The sequence below is a fragment of the Microtus pennsylvanicus genome, chromosome 5, assembly GCF_037038515.1.
Source record: "Microtus pennsylvanicus isolate mMicPen1 chromosome 5, mMicPen1.hap1, whole genome shotgun sequence".
Taxonomy (NCBI): Eukaryota; Metazoa; Chordata; class Mammalia; order Rodentia; family Cricetidae; genus Microtus; species Microtus pennsylvanicus.
In genome coordinates, this window is record NC_134583.1 from 122,593,595 (window position 1) to 122,611,282 (window position 17,688).

A 17,688-nucleotide genomic window follows, 5' to 3' on the forward strand; every position below is an offset into this window, starting at 1 on the left:
TAGTCTCCTCTAGTCTCTTTGTTACCCAAAGCAATGTGAGACACGAGTATAGAAATCTCTGGTCTGGTTCACCCAGCCTTGTGCTGTGTTCAGTGGGTGCTCACCAGCAAGCCCTCTGCTTTTAATGTCAATAGAGACAGGATACAACCATTTCCCATAATAAGCGCCACCGGTGATTAGTTTGGCTCCTTTGCACCTTCACACCTGCGTCTTTGTCACACACACCGCCCCAGCCCCCAGCCTTCCTACGTCTGTGTGGCTCCATCTGCATCCATGCTGCCCACCCAAGACGTGACAGGACGTTTATGTGAAGGGCCAGGAGGGGCCTGACGTGGAATCCTTCGGCTCTGTGGACAATGTTATCACCTGCACAGCTACCCAGCTCTTTCAGGGGAAGCCAGCACAGATAACTCAAGAACAAACGAGTGTTATGGCGGTCCACAAAACTTCATTCACCCAGACAGGGAGATAAGTGAGATCAGAACATGATGAGAAATCCACAAAGAATCAATAAAGGTTAAACAAACAAACAAATAAACCAAGCAACCCTTCATTCCCCAGAGCAGGCGGCTGGTCCTGGAGCTGCGGCTGGTCCTGGAGCTGCGGCTGGTGTTAGCCTCCACACCAAGTCGTTTCTGAGCACCTTTAGGTCAGGGCGCACAACTCCTCTGCCTAAAACACCCCAGCAGCATCTCACTTTGCTCAAAGTAAAGTCCACCTGCCTGTAAGTCCCAGACAAGCTCCTGGTGCCCAGCGCTCTCAACACCTGGCTCTGACCTCAGTGCCAACTGGGCTCTGTGTCCCAGGGCTGCATTTTCTTTTTCCTTAGCCTGCCAGTCCCTCCCCCTCAGAGAGCTTCAGATCTCTGCTGGATACACCTCAGCCAGAGAAGCCTTTGGCGCACCAGGGGGCTCCTCTGCTTCCCTCTGGATTGCCACACAGCACACCTCCTCTCTTTCCCGTTTAAACTCTCACTACAGAACTTACCCCATCTGACACGGCAAGCGTTTACGCAGTGCCCCATCTATGACTGGTCTTAGTCTGCTATAATTCAGGCCTATTAGGGAAAAACCTGCATTATTCTTTGTTTCATTTCTAAAGCCTATTAAAGTGCCAGCATGCCTGCTGGAAAGTTTTTTTTGTTGTTGTTGTTGCTTTTCTTTTTTTTGTTAATAGGGATCTCCCCCCCTTTCTGGTTTATTATTTAATTATGTGTGTGTCTGTGTGTTCCATAGAGTCCAGAAGAGGGTATCAGATCCTCTTGAACTGGAGTTACAGGTGATTGTGAGCTGCTAGGTGCTTGGAACCAAACTTGGGGCCTCTAGAAGAACAGCAAGTGCTCTCTAGACTGCTGAGCCATCTCTACAGCCCCAACAAAAGTTCTTCTATCTAGTAGGCGGTGGGTAAATATTTGTAGAATGAAGGAATGTAAGAAGCAAAGGAAAGAACTGCTAACTCAGGGGGAAAGAGGGATCAGTGAGAGCCAGCATTGTCTGCACCGACTCAAGTAAAGCCTTGAGTGCTAGAAGTACCCAAGAAAGGGGCGTGGTCTAAGAAGCTAACTTCGTCAAGACCATAAACAGCCTTAAACTTTCACACCATGCACGTGATCTGTGTAAAAGCAGGGGCTTGTTAGGCAAGACCTTAACCCCAGGGAATCACGTTGTTCTTGAGCTTCCTTGGTATAAAATTTTGAAGCTGTCATGGTCAGCACTCATTGCATCTTTAAGCAGGAGTACAAGAAGACTGTATTAGTAATGAAAGAAATGATTTTGGCATCTCCTAGCCAAGTTGGGAGTAGACGGGTTCAGACAATGGCCATCTTTGGGTGGAAGACCCATCGGGAGCCTTGTGCAATGATTTAAATCAAGTTATAAAGAAGAATAGAGCGGGGCTGGGGTGTGAGAGGGAGACGAGATTTGCTGTTGACGTCTGAAGGAGGAATTGATATAGCCATGTGACTTAACTCAAAGTCACCAACAAAGCAACAAGAGGCTAGAGACGTCATCAATGTTCATGGATATGTGAGCGGTTAATGAAACCAGGCAATAGCATATTACACAGGAAAGAATGATGCCTTAGATCTGCGTTCACAGACACAGGCAAGGAGCCAAGGGAGACAACTACAGTCAGATTCCAGTTCTGTGAAAAGACACACGCATTTGAAAGGTAGGCTTGGGTATCATGCCTGGAAGGAGTGATTTCAATTTATATAAATAATAGTTATCCTTGAGTGTTAGGGTTGTGCTTCAGCTTCTTACTTTTTCCTTATGCAATTTCTAGTTTTTTCACTTGGTTGGTTGTTTTGCGATGGGGCTTTCTTATGTTGCTTGGCTGGTCATGAACTATTTTCAAAGCAAACATGGATTGCTTTGATGACAGAAGCAAACTAACAAAAAAGAAAACAACAGTCCCAACCCCCGAACTCTCTCTAGGACACCGTGCTGGCTCACTGCTGTTCCTAGAAGAGATGTACCTGACCCCTCGGGAGAACTAGGAGGTCAACCATTTCTGCTATGCTCCCAGGCTGTTGAATCCTGACAGAAGGAATAAGAGAAAAAGACCAGGAATGTGAGGGAAGGGAGGGGAGGGTGGAGGGAACAGAAGGAAGACACCCTTTACCCCTGAAGCAAACAGAACCCAGGGAGGAGGAATGAGCCGGAGTCTGAACTGGGGTCAAATCTCCCAGGGTCCAGGAAAGCTTAAGAGCCAGGTAGGCTGCCTTCAGGGGCAGAGAGAGAGATAATGCATTGTGTATGGAGGTCTCCACTGGAGCAGCAACTACCATCTCTGAATTTGTAGGTGTTAGTTTCCCAACACACCCCAGACCTACTCAAGACTTACAGGGCTCATGGATCCCTGGGTGGTCACTGAACTCCAGCACGTAGAGGTACCTCCCCTTCACGCTGCGCCCGATGTTGTAGAGCCGCGTGATGTCCGGGCATTGGTTGTGCACCCTGTACAGCGTCCTCACGAGGTCATCGTAGCGGTGGTGACGAAAGGTCACGGGGGCAACTAACTTGGAAAGAAGGAGGAGGGGCAGGAAGGCTGAAGGTAGGTCTGGCATCTCGCTGAGCTTCCCAGCGGCTGTGAAACGTGCCCCCCACTCTCCAAGCAATCTTCTGCCAATCAGGATCCAGAGCCAAGAGCGCCAGGCCTCGCACCTGCCACAGCTGCGGCGCCTGCAGGATACTGGAGACCGGGCCTCTGCAATGCTGGGAATTATTTCTGTGGCCCTGGGATAGCCACGATGGCCCCGGAGCTCATTTCTCTTCTCCTCCTAAGCCTAGAAAATCTTTTGGAAGGGCTCTGCGCATCTCCACTTGGCGATTCTGGCTTACTGATTAACTGGACTGTAAACAGGCTTCCAGAAACAGCACTTTATAACCCTTTGATTCCCATGAGCTTTTAAAAGACTCGGCAAGTGCTTGTTAAAACCGTTACAACCTAGAAATGGAGCAATCTGTCCCCTCTCCGCCCCCCGCCCCGCCCTTGCGCCCTATTTTGAAGCACCATTCTGTCTTGTCCTCCCCACTCAAAGGTCTTAAAGGTAAGGAAAAACAACTTGAGAAACTGAGACACCTGCTTGGAGCAAACAACTGGAAATCACATCTTTGATAATGCATCTGTAATTAGCAAATGATTTGTAACACAGCGCTAGCAAGACTAGCAAGACGGTCCTACTTCAACAGCGACAAAGGACTCTGAGAGCTCAGGAAATTAGAATAATAGTTAGCAGATGAGATTGCATCAAGTGGAAAAGTTTCTGCAGAGCCGAGAGTACAGCCTACAGAACACGAGAAAATGTTTGCCAGATAGCAACCCAATAGGGAATTAATATCCAGAACTTAAGGAACTTGGAAGATGAAACCCATGCTGGAATGCAATGACACACATCTGCAATCCTAGCACACAGAAGCTGGAGGACTGCTGAAGGCTGAAGCCAGCCTGGTCTATGTAGTGACTTCCAGGCCAGCCAGTGCTGTCTGATCAGACCTGGTCTCAAAAAACCTAAATAGGTGCTAGAGAGATAGGTTAACAGTTAAAAGCAAGGCTACTTTCCAGAGAACCCAGGTTTGGGTTCTACACCCACATGATAGTTCATAACCGCCTGTAACTCCAGTTCCAGGGAAAAGGACAGCCTCCTTTGGCCTCTACAGGGACCTGACTGCCTCCTCTGGCTTCTACAGGGATCTGACTGCCTCCTCTGGCCTCTACAGGGACCTGACTGCCTCCTCTGGCTTCTACAGGGATCTGACTGCCTCCTCTGGCCTCTACAGGGACCTGACTGCCTCCTCTGGCCTCTACAGGGACCTGACTGCCTCCTCTGGCCTCCACAGGGACCTGACTGACTCCTCTGGCCCCTACAGGGACCTGACATCCCTCTTTGGCCTCCACAGGGACCTGACCACTTCCTCTGGCCTCTATGGGGACCTAACAGCCTCCTCTGGCCTCCACAGGCACCAGTCATAAATATGGTAAACAGATAGGCATGTAGGCAAAGCACCCATACACATAAAACTTAAACAGCTGCATCTTAGTTAGGGTTTTTGTTGCTGCGAGGAGATACCATGACCACCCTGACTCTTATAAAGGAAAAACATTCAATTGGTGTGGCTTACATTTTCAGAAGTTTAGTCCATTATCATCATGGGGCAACATGGTGGCCTGCAAGCAGCCATGGTGATGGAGAAATGGCTGAGAGTCCTTCAATTTTTTTAAGATTTATTTATTTAATATATAAACAGTGTTCTGCATGCATGCATTCCTACAGGCCAGAAAAGGGCACCAGATTGTAGGGGCGTAAACGACCGGCAAATAGGATTAATCAGGCTAGCTTTAATATCAGCTTTATTAAGGGGAAGAAGGGGAGAGGTTACAAAACCAGGGTTCCAGTGACGAGCAGGAAATAAAAAGGGACCGGTGCGCCAGATTTATATGTAAACATTAGCCCGAGGTGAACACGCCCCCATGGGCTGGGCTTCCCCTACATCAGATCTCATTTAGATGGTTGTGAGCCACCATATGGTTGCTGGGAATTGAACTCAGGACCCCTGGAAGAGTAGCCAGTGCTCTTAACCTCTGAGGCATCTCTCCAGCCCCAAGTCCTTCATCTTGACTCAAGGCACAGGAAGTAGTCTAAGATACTGGGTGTGTCTTGAGCACATATGAGACCTCAAAACCCATTTCCACAGTGACACACTTCCTCCAACAAGGCACAGGAAGTAGTCTAAGATACTGGGTGTGTCTTGAGCACATATGAGACCTCAAAGCCCACTTCCACAGTGACACACTTCCTCCAACAAGGCCATACCTACTCCAACAGTGCCACACCTCCTAATAGTGCCACTTCCTATGAGCTTATGGGGGACCCATTACATTCAAACTGCTACAAACAGCAACAGCAAAAATTAAACAAAAGAACAAACAGCCCAATCAATGAGTAAAGAAGCTGACTAGAGACTTTTCAAACCGAGATGTCAGCATCTTTAATCATCAGGAAAATGCCAATGAAAACAAGCTGGAAAGTCTGTCCCGCTCCAGTCAGAATGACTAATAGCCAGGAAACAGTAAACGCTGGTGATGGCACGAAGAAATATAAGCCAATCCCAGCCATTATGGAAACAAGTATGTGTGTATCTTCAAAAAACGTTAAAATATGCCATGTGACCCAGCTACCACACTCTTGGGTGTATGTCCAAAGGAATCTGAGCCAGTACGACACGGGAAGCCTGTACAGCTGTATTCATTGTGGCTCTGTTCACAACAGTCATGCTGTGGAGTCGGCCGAGGTGTTCAGCAACAGGTGGATGGGTAAAATGTGATGTACATACACACAGTGGAGCATTATTCAGCCATATGGAATAAAACTATGGGGCTGCCACTGCCAGTGCGGGCCACCTTGAGGAAGAGGCACTGCAGCAGAACAGCGGTGGAAGTCCCTCCGGGAGAAAACTGGGAGCAAGGTGAATATGAAGATACAAGAAGCTTACAGAACACCAAATAGACTGGACCAAAAAAAAAAAAGTCCCCTCACCACATAATAATCAGAACACTAAGTATACAAAATAAAGAAAGAATATTAAGTAACGAAAAAAGGCAGACCTATGAGAATTACACCTGACTTTTCAATGGAAACAATGAAAGTCAGAAAGTCCTGATCAAACGTTATGTAGACATTAAGAGACCACGGATGCCAGCCCAGACTTCTATACCCAGTAAAACTTTCAAACACCATAGAAGGACAAAACAAGATATTCCATGACAGAACCAGATTTAACCAATACCTAGCCAAAAACCCAGCCCTATACAAAGTACTAGAAACAAAAAAAACCCCTCCAACCAAAGAAAGTTAGTTACATCCACAAAAACACAGACAATAGATGATTTCACAGCAGCAAATTCTGAATAAGGGAAAAACACACACAATAGCATCACCTACAATGGAAACAAAAATGACAGGAACTAGCAATTACTGGTCATCAATATCCCTTTATATAAATAGACTCAACTCAACTATAAAAAGACACAGGCTAACAAACTGGATATGAAAACAGAATCCATTCTTTTGCTACATTCAGGAAACACACCTCAACCTCAAAGACAGACATCACCTCATAGTAAAGGGTTGGAAAAAAAATTTCTGATCAAATGGACCTAAGAAACAAGCTGGTATAGATATACTAATGTCTAACAACATAGACTTCAAACTAAAATCAATAAAAAGAGACAAAGAGTCACAGGAAAATTCCATCAAGAGGAAATCTCAATACTGAACGTCTATGCCCCAAATATAAGGACACCCTCATATGTTAAAAAAAGGTTACTAAAGCTAAAGTTGCACATTAAACCCCACACACTAATAGTGGGAGACTTCAACAACCCATGATCACCACTGGAAAGGTCTGTCAGACAGAAGCTTAACAGAGAAACGAGGGAACTAACAGATGTTATGACTCAAATGGCCTTAACAGACATCTATAGAACATTCCATCCATCCATCCAAACAAACAAACAAACAAAAAACTTCTTCTCAGCACCTCATGGTGCTTTTCAAAAACTGACCACATACTAGGTAACAAAGCAAACCTCAACAAATACAAAAATAGTAGAATAACCCCATGTATCTTATTGGATACCATGGCTTAAAATTAGAATTCAACAGCAACACTAATTTCAGAAAACCATAAACACATGGAAATTAAACAATGCTCTCCTGAATCACCAATGAGTCAAGGAAGAAATAAAGGGAGAAATTAAAGAGTTCCTAAAATTCAATGAAAATGACCACACAACATACCCAAATTTATGGGACACAGTGTTAAGAGGAAAGTTCATAGCACTAAATGCCTACATAAAGAAGCGGGAAAAATCTCACAGTAGTGAGTTAACAGAACACCTGAAAACTCTAGAACAAAAAGAAGCAAACTCACCCAGGAGCACTAGACAGCAGGAAACAATCAATTTGAGAGCTGAAATCAACAAAATAGAAACAAAGAAAACAATACAAAGAATCAATGAGACCAAGAGTTGGTTCTTCGAGAAAATCAACAAAATAGACAAACCTTTATCCAAACTAACCAAAAGGCAGAGAGAGAATATCCAAATTAACAAAATTAGAAATGAAAAGGGGGACATAACAACAGACATGGAAGAAATCCAGAGAATCATCAGGACATACTTCAAAAACCTGTACTTCACAAAATTGGAAAACTTAAAGGAAATGGACAATTTTCTGGATAAATATCACCAAAATTAAATTGAGACAAGATAAGCAAATTAAATAGACTTATAACTGCTAAAGAAATAAAAACAGTCATCAAAATTCTCCCAACCAAAAAAAAAAGCCCATACCAACGCAGAATTCTACAATATTTTCAAAGAACAACTAATACCAATACTTCTCAAATTGTTCCACACAATAGAAACAGAAGGAACATTGTTAAACTCTTTTTATGAGGCTACAATTACCCTGATACCTAAAAAAAGACATTACTAAGAAAGAGAAGTAAGGACCAATCTCACTCATGAACATTAATGCAAAAATACTCAATAAAATACTGGTAAACCGAACCCAAGAACACAACAGAAAAATCATCCACCATGACAAAGTCAGCTTCATTCCAGAGATGCAGGGATGGTTCAAAATAGGAAAATCTGCCAATGTAAATCCACTACATAAACAAACTGAAAAAAAATCATCTCATTAGATATTGAAAAAGCTTTTGACAAAATACAACATCCCTTCATGATAAAGGTCTTGGAGAGAGTAGGGATACAAACAACATACCTAAACATAATAAAGACAATATATAGCAAGCCAACAGTCAACATCAAACTAAATGGAGACAAACTCAAAGTGATCCCACTGAAATCAGGAATAAGGCAAGGTTGTCCACCCTCTCTATATCTACTCAATATAGTAGTTGAGGTTCTAGCAAGAGCAAAAAGACAACAAAAGGAGATCAAGAGGATACAAATTGGAAAAGAAGTCAAACTCTCACTATTTGCTAATAATATAATAGTTTACATAAGTTACCCCAAAAATTCCACCAAGGAACTTCTACAACTCAAAAACAGCTTCAGTAATACAGCAAGATACAAGATTAACTTAAAAAATCAGTAGCCCTCCTTTACACAGATGATAAAAGGGCTGAGAAAGAAATCAGAGAAACATCACCCTTCACAATAACCACAAATAACATAAAGTATCTTGGAGTAACTCTAACCAAACAAGAAGACACAAGAAAATGGAAAGATCTTTCGTGCTCTTTGGTAGGTAGTATTAGCAGAGTAAAAATGGCAATCTTACCAAAAGCCATCTACAGATTCAATGTAATGCCCATCAAAATCCCAGAAAAATTCTTCACAGACCTCAAAAGAACAATACTCAACTTCATATGGAAAAGCAAAAAATCCAGGATAGCCAAAACAATCCATTGGAAGTCCTCCCCAAATGTATCATGTTGACAACGAGTCTTGACTAATCCTCACACCGATCTTGCTTAGCCAGACTCAAGGCATCTTAGTTTTAAATTTTCTTTGCTGTATTCTCCGGCGGTGACGAGCAGAGCAGTATCAATGCAATTTAACATTGCACAATGAACGTTAGTCAACTGGATCTATAAATGAATCAAGAGTTTTGCTCTAGTCAACTGCCCAGTCATTTTTTTTTAAAAAGTATTTGGGTTTTGAGTGTTTTGAGAGTGCAGAGCTCAAGGACCCTGATCAGTCCTGGAGACAGATGAAACCCTTTCCGAGTCACCACATCTGGGACACCCATATTTTCTCCATCTCAAGCTTCCCATGTTAAGGCCAAGGCTAGCTACTCAGTGAGAACGTTCGTCTCTCTCTAAGAAAGCCTCTCCTGGATGTTTCTATCAGTGTTTGTCATTTTGATGCAAATACCTAGCTTATCAGTTTCCTTATTTAGGTGTTTGTGACCCGTCTTTACTGGGAAACCATAATCTTAATGAAGAACAAAACTAATTATTCTAGTGTTTATCACTTAATCCCAGGACAACGTGCTAGATATATGTAGTAGGAGACTGCTCATCTGTTTCCTGGCCACCTAGACCTGAATAATAATACAGAAGCTGTATTAATTACAACACTGTTTGGCCAATGACTCAGGCATACTTCTAGCTAACTCTTACATCTTGAATTAACCCATTTCTATTATTCTGTGTATCACCACGAAGCTGTGGCCTGCCAGTAAAGTTCCAGCATGTCTTTCTTCTTCTGCAGCTACATGGCTTCTCCTTTTCTCTGCCTACTTTCTCTATCTCTGTTTGGATTTCCCACCTGGCTTTACTCTACTAAGCCATTGGCCAAAACAGCTTCTTTAATAGCCAATGAAATAAAGATATTCTCAGCATACAGAGGGGAATCCCACATCAGATGTTGTCTTAATTGCAATAATTACATTAATTAATATGAGAAAATCCACCCCCAAAGCTGGTGGTGCTGCTCCTGGGTTTGGATTCTGAACTAGAGAAAAGCGAGGTAGCTGGGCACTCTCCTCTCTGCTCTTGACTGTGCATGTGATGTCATTGGCTTTTGAGGTTCCTGCTACCCTGACTTCCCTGCTGTGACAGACTACAAGCTGGAATTGTAGCCAAACTAACCTTTTCCTCCCCAAGGTGCTTTTTTATCTGACACCTTATTACAGCAACAGAAATAAAACCGGCATCCACTAAAATGTATTTTTTAGTGTTTTGAATTACATTACATTTAAATTTATAGTGTGTGGAGCAGTGTGCATGTGCCGTGGTATGTGTGTGTGTGCACGCGCATGTGTGCGTGTAGATCAGAAGACAACTTGTGTGAGCTGGTTTTCTCCTGCCATGTAGGCACCAGGTTTTGAACTCAGGTTATCAAGTTTGGTGGCAAGTGCCTTAACTCAAGGAACCATTTCCCTTGCCTCACCACTAAAGCTGAAATGATTTACCTAGACCATATAATTTTAATCAACAACTATGGAGCTAGTTGGCCTTTTGGTTCCAAGTCTGAGAGCTTTCCATTGCCTTCCCAGGATGTTGACTCCGACATCACATTGTGCCTACGTGCACACAGAAGTATCACTTGTCGATGGGAGATTAAGCTGCAGGAAACCTACATCCTCCTGGTGCCGCGAGATTGTTACATTTCTTTGTCATGGTTTTGCTTTTCCCTGTTTTCTGGCTTAGCTCCTCTAATTTGACCCCATCTCCTTTGGATGATATTTGTCTGAGCTCATTCTCTGATGTCTGGAATCATTTCTCTTCTGCTGTCTTTTTCTCTAATAATCTCCACATGTACCCCGTTCTGGTTATTACTCATGCTTCAACAGGCTGGGTTGTTTAAAAATAGGGCAGATGAGACTAGGGAACGTGGGAAGGCATTATCCCAACGTCAGTTCTCAGCTGTGTCAAACAGCTCCCTTCAGACGTCTTGAGAGCCGTTGCTTCTTTTCTTAGAGCTCAGTTGGACAATGCGGCTCAAGAGGACAGTTTGCTCACTCAGTATTGTAACCTGGTAGTCAGGTCCCTGCTCGTTGGCCAGCTTCACAAAGACACACCTTTCAGGAAGGTAGCGATGCTATCTGAAACAGGACGGATGACCCTAGGGCACAGGCACCGACACATCCACATTGTCTATCTCTTCCTTTACCAGCTCCTCCACTGGTTCCCCCTTTCTGAGCAGCTTTCTCTGCTGTTCTTTGGTTTTATAGAGATGCCACCAAGCCCATGACGACCACATCCATTAGGATTAGATTCCACTGTAAGTGACAGGAAACTCTAATGAAGTCTGGAGTCTCTGTTGCCCTGGCTCCAGCTAGCTTGCTGTTCCTCTAGGCTCAATGTTCATTTCTTCCCTTTTGTGCCCAATATAGTTCCAAACTTGTCTTCTGTTCACATTTGGCCACCAGGAAGGAGAACGTACTCTCTCTAAGAAGAAAACACCCAGCCTTGCACAGTTAGTGCATCAAGAGAAAGGAACAGCAGCTGGGGAACACACGCCTGATACTTCCCCAGGATTTCCCCACAGAGTCAAATCATAAACTTACTAGCTAGCAGGTTTACTCTGGGGTACCTACCCAAGACTCATGGGAATGTATGCACCCAAAGACTTGTAGATGAACACAGCAGCACTATTCGAAACACCACAGAATCAAGACAGATGTTCATCAACTAATGCTTGGAAAAATAGTGTGTCCTATCCAAGCAATGCAACATAAGTCAACAACAAAAGAAATTAACTTTAGGCAACAACACGGGCAAACTTCAAAAGCAGGCTCAGTAAGTGAGTCATACATAGAACACACTTAGTGCATGACTTTATTTACCAGATGTTCAACATAAGCGAGTCTGTAAAGCTAGAAGGTGGACGGCTGATGGTCGAGAGCTGGGGAAAGGTAGATAAAGGGCACAGCGTTTCTTTCGGAGGTAACAGAAATGATATAAGATTGCGTTGTTAGTTGTGCCATTATTATGTTCACAATTTGTTTGCTTTGAGACATTCTCTGGGAACTTGTAATCCTCCTGCCTCATCTTCCTTAGTGCTAAGATTTTAGGCATAGGCTACCATGCCCAGTCTGCCTCCTGGTATGCCATGCTTGTTTAAGTGACTGAACTGTGTGGAAATTCTACTTCAATGAACGTTTAAAAAGAATACCATGTCCAGCTACTCATCCACCCACAGAGGGCCACTCCATGAATCAGCAGGAACACAACACTCTGTGTTGGGGAAGACGGTCTGTCCTCCAGCATCTGTGCTTGGATGGGTTGGCTCTCTGTCCTCACATACTTGGATGGAATCCACTTCATTTGGCAGTCCTTTTCTTGATTTTGTTTAATAAGGGTTTTTTTTCTTTATTTTATATAAGGCAGAAGCTTCTCTTTCCTTTGTGGTTCTATTTTGCTTTCAATTGGTTTCAAGAATTGTAGGTGATTCATATATGTGTGTATATATATATATATATGACAAGAATTTAAAAATATATACAGATATATGTATATATAATATATATTATTTGTGTGTTAAGGATAATATATATATTATTCTCTAAATTCTCTAAAGTATTCTTGTACATCTTTTCTTTGAAATGCTTGTTGTTGCTAGTCTCAATGTGTGATATCCTTGATTTTTTTGTTTGTTTGATTTTTGTTCAGTTTGTTTTTGTTTTTGTTTTTTGCATTCAGCCTAGCCTCCACGATGTGGTTTTGAAAGTTCTCTCTAGACCGCTTGTCTTCAGACGACAGTTCCAGCACTCCACCCCCACACCACCTGTGTCAGTCAGGCCGCTGTTTCAACAGAAGCTTTGTATAAACTGTGGAATGCTGCATATATGTCAGCTCTGCATCTTCATGTGGGGGCTGAGATGTTTTCTCTTTTGCTCATTCTTCAGGGACCTCAGCTGGGACCTGTTGGAATCTGAAGGTGCCGCCTTTCTCTCTAGGTGCTCCTCTGTGGAAATGGCACCACCTGCTGCCCAGTCAAAAACCCTGGAGCCATTCCTGCCCCGAAACCCGCTGTGTATTCTGGCTGCAAGTATTCACTGGTGTCCCGTGCCTTCCCTGTCATGGGCTCTGACTCTGATTCAGCCTTGCCTCGGTCACGTTGACAGCCTCCCACCTGCCTTGTGCCCAGGGTTCCACCCCCACCTACTATACCGTGCTCCTTGTATGGCTTTCCACCATTCAGACCCTTGCCTCTTCACTGTCCCAAGTCCAAGGCCTTCCAGGACTGGAACTATACCGCATTGCGTTTCCACCACCAGATTGCTTGACTCCCCTGCAATGTCCAACATTGTCGAGCCTTTAAGACCCTCTTAGGTGTTAGCATAGCTCCTCTCTCTCTTAGGTGATAGCATAGCTCCTCTCTCTGCTTGGGAATAGGCTCACACCTATTTGTGTTAAAAATAACAATAGTGCATTTAAGTATGATTTTCTGAGAACATGTCCTGCCTCTTTCCAGGTCTGATTTCAGTGTCCCTCCCTGGAATTTCCACAGAACTCTGCGGACGTCAGAGATCCCGGCTTCTGCTGTTATTGCTGGCTTGTTTGTCTCCCTCGATTACAATATAAGGTGCTTAAGGACTTTGCTTCTGGACCCCTAGTTCCCAGCCTCCACTGGCGTGTTACAAGAATTCATGCTGAAAAGCAATGAACTCATCTCTGCTTTCACGTTTTGTTGACTCGAGAGCAGGAAAATGACCGTGTGGAATTTTAGGCTCCAAGGCTCTTGCAGCTGCCTCCCCTCACCCTACTTCCAAGATCGTGACCATTGGTTTGGCGACACGTTGCCTCAGACTGCTCTCTGGCCAATGGAACGCTTGTGTAGTGTGGACTCTGGATCCGTTCTGTGTACTGGCCTTGCCTCATCTGTACACAGTCTGCCCTGCAGTAATCCTCTGGCCAGGAGTAAAGGGCTTTTTTCAACTTTGGAGAGATGAATGTGATGTATGTTTACTGATCAGACCTCAGTGAGGCTATCGGGAATCAGGCGAGGGTTAATTGGGAACTAGGACCACGGCTCTAACCGATCTGGTCCTTTGAGAGAGGGGCTGTTGCATTCCGAGCTTTGAGTCGTCCTATTGACTAGAGCAGGTAAATGGTCTCATTGATTCTAAGATGCTGGGTTTTTTTTTTTTTTGACATTTTAATGTCTCTGAAACAGGAATACAGTATTCTATTTATTTATTTATTTATTTATTTATTTATTTAGTATACTCTGTTCTGCCTGCAGGCCAGAAGAGGGCATAGATCTCATTTCAAATAGTTGTGAGCCACCTTGTGGTTGCTGGGAATTGAACTCAGGACATCTGGAAGAGTAGTCAGTGTTCTTAACCTCTGAGCCATCTCTCCAGCACTGAAATATAATATGTTAATAAGAAAGTGTAAAGTAGAAACCAAAATTGTCTAGTAGTCTCTATGGTTGAGGGATGAATTAAAAAGCTACATGGGTCATTTATATAGACTAATAGCAATTTCCTGAAGGGTCCTGACCCATAGGGTTGGACATCCCCTACAAGCTATGTTGAACTTGGTTCACAGGCTTAGATTCAGAGTATTTGGATTCCAAGGAAACTGAGGGTTCAGGAACAGCATCCTGCAGGACGAGACATCTCTAAAGGAGAGCTGGAGGGGACATGTCACTTCCATTCAACCTAACACAATAGGATCTCCTGGGTATGCTATGCTGTGCCGCAGAACATTCTTTGGGGTGAAGAGATACTGTAAATTTCTATAATAAAAGTAACTTTATCATTATCCCTGACTCACACTCAGAGAACCCATCGTTTGCACTGCTTTGCCATGGCCTCTTCGTTTGGCTGTGATGTTTTTCGTGAGTAATTAGGATAGTTGGAAACTAAGAAATCAAACTACTTGACCAGGAAGGGAAGGAGGAAAGGGGACAGGGAACAGGAAAAGACCATCAGCTTGGAAATAGGGAACTGGGTGGGAGGGGTTCGAGTCAGAGAAAGAGAAGAGAAGTCTGGGGCTGGAGGGATTGCCACAGGGATTTTTACAGACGTTTACCTTTGCGATGTGTGTGGCTATCCTTCCTTCCACACACCCAAGAAATGCTCAGATTAGGTCTCCCACTGGCCTGAAACTCACCAACTGAGGCTAGGCTGGCTGTCCAGCAAGTCTGAGGGGTCTACATGATCTGCCTCCCCAGGACAGATAGTACAATCTCATCTCCTCATCGGCCTTCTTTACATGGGTTTTGAGTCGACACTCAGGCCCTCAAGCCTGCACTGCTAGCACTTTATCCATCCAGCTGTCATATCTATAGTTATAGCTATATATTTATCTATATAGCTATCTATGTAGCCTAACTCATGTTTTGAAGCTGGCAATGCTGCCAAGTTGTTTTTATGACTTAACAGTAAGTACAACTGGAGACCAAATTCTGAAGACAGAAGATGGAGTGGCTGAGGCCCTTTGACAGACTCTGGCTCTGGGAATCAGAAGTTTAGTAACAGTTGACAGTTAAAACTGAAGCCATCTGTGTCTGTGTTTTAGAAAAGTTAATATTACAAAAAGAAATCAACAGGTAAAAATTGCAGCAGTGAGTTACTTTATCATCAGGCAGTAGATGACATCTGAATTTGAGTAATGTTTGCTTTCTTTAAAACTTGCCTTTGCAGCCCACAAAATTGTTCCTGGAAGACTATACTGGTGTATAGACTTAAATGTCCCTCTAGACTTGGAAAATTGTGACAGTTTGGGCAATTGACTTTGCATCAGTGGGTCTCTTACTCACGATATAATTCAGTGAAGCTAAACATTGCCTGAAACGTGTGTACTTACCAAGGGAGAAAGGAACAAAGTAGTCCGTTTTCTTGAAGCAGCCATTGTCATTCAGAAAGTGTCCTGGGTCAAATGTCTCTGGGATGGGAAACTCCTTATGATCCAGTAAGATGGAAGACAGCAGCGGGAGTATAGCGGTGCCCTGAAATCAAGGTTGGAGAACGCGATGGTACCCTGCCATGCATTAGCGTGAGTACTGCGGTGCCCTGAAATCAAGGTTGGAGAACGCGATGGTACCCTGCCATGCATTAGCGTGAGTACTGCGGTGCCCTGAAATCAAGGCTGGAGAACGCGATGGTACCCTGCCATGCATTAGCGTTGAGTACTGCGGTGCCCTGAAATCAAGGATGGAGAACGCGATGGTACCCTGCCATGCATTAGCGTTGAGTACTGCGGTGCCCTGAAATCAAGGCTGGAGAACGCGATGGTACCCTGCCATGCATTAGCGTGAGTACTGCGGTGCCCTGAAATCAAGGTTGGAGAACGCGATGGTACCCTGCCATGCATTAGCGTTGAGTACTGCGGTGCCCTGAAATCAAGGATGGAGAACGCGATGGTACCCTGCCATGCATTAGCGTGAGTACTGCGGTGCCCTGAAATCAAGGCTGGAGAACGCGATGGTACCCTGCCATGCATTAGCGTGAGTACTGCGGTGCCCTGAAATCAAGGATGGAGAACGCGATGGTACCCTGCCATGCATTAGCGTGAGTACTGCGGTGCCCTGAAATCAAGGTTGGAGAACGCGATGGTACCCTGCCATGCATTAGCGTGAGTACTGCGGTGCCCTGAAATCAAGGCTGGAGAACGCGATGGTACCCTGCCATGCATTAGCGTGAGTACTGCGGTGCCCTGAAATCAAGGTTGGAGAACGCGATGGTACCTTGTCATGCATTAGCTCACAAGCAAGTCAAACCCTCCTGTTACCAATACACCTGGTAGGGGGAAACTCCCCTGCCTCCCCGACCACTGTCTCAGGTTATAGCTGCTACACACACTTCTCGATTGACAGGACGGCTCTCTGGGGAAGAGTGACAGTGTTCAGTAACAGTCACTGAAAACCTGAGGCTTGCGTTCACATTGTCCACACGTGGGCTTTACTGGGGCTTCCGTCTCAAGATGAAAGAATTACTTTTTTATGTTTACTATTTTTTTCTCTCTGGATTCAGATATAAGAGAAAGAAAATGAGATCCTGAGCCTCAGACTGGTACAGTCAAACTCCATTTTCCTCACTGTAAGATGGGGAAATGAAGACAGATTTTTCCTCCTGACCTGCTAAGATTTTGTGAAGCTTAGGTTTAGATTCCAGCTTCTTTTTCGCCCTCAGAACAGTGTTTCTTTGTGTATCCTAGACTGTCTTTGAACTCACTCTGTAGACCAGGCTGGCCCTGAACCCTGAGAGCTACCTGCCTCTGCCTTCCAAGTGCTGGGATTAAAGGCGTGCATCACCACAGTCTGGCAGACTCCAGCTTCTTAAACTGTGGGTCTTGATCCTATGGAGAGTCATAAATACGGGTATCCTGGTTAGTCTTCAGTTACCTTGACACAAGCTAGAGTCATTTGAGAAGAGAAAATCTCAACCGAGAAAATACTCTTATCAAATTGGCCTGCCACTGTTTCTGTCAATTCTAGAGTTTTTGAAGTTGCTTTCAATGTACTTCCTGTTTACTTAGGTAATATTATATCCTTTTGGGGTCTTTGATGGAGTTGAAGGCAAATAATTATAGTTATAGTGTTCCTTACTTATGATAAAAGATAAATTATATATAAAACTTTAGATTTACAAAGATAAAATAGATGGTAGAATATTTTCTTTAATTTTGCCAGATACAAATAGACTAAATATTGTAACTATAATTCTTGCTTGATAACTGTTTTGCATATATAGCT

At 44.0% G+C, this 17,688-nt stretch overlaps 1 protein-coding gene and 1 pseudogene across 3 annotated transcripts in view; both read right to left on the reverse strand.

Moving 5' to 3' along the window:
• Window positions 1–3,310, reverse strand: part of Cpn1 (carboxypeptidase N subunit 1) — a 28,110-nt gene extending 24,800 nt beyond the window's left edge. Inside the window, exon 1 of one of the 3 annotated variants that reach the window (XM_075974161.1) lies at window positions 2,845–3,310. In XM_075974161.1, coding sequence (XP_075830276.1) covers window positions 2,845–3,067 — 223 coding nt within the window. In that variant the 5' untranslated portion in view covers window positions 3,068–3,310. The remainder of the gene's footprint in view (window positions 1–2,844) is intronic. The other 2 variants (XM_075974160.1, XM_075974159.1) reach the window with 2 other exon arrangements.
• A 2,537-nt stretch (window positions 3,311–5,847) lies between these two features.
• The window catches only part of LOC142851422 (cytochrome P450 2C44-like), a 29,426-nt pseudogene continuing 17,585 nt past the window's right edge, over window positions 5,848–17,688 (reverse strand).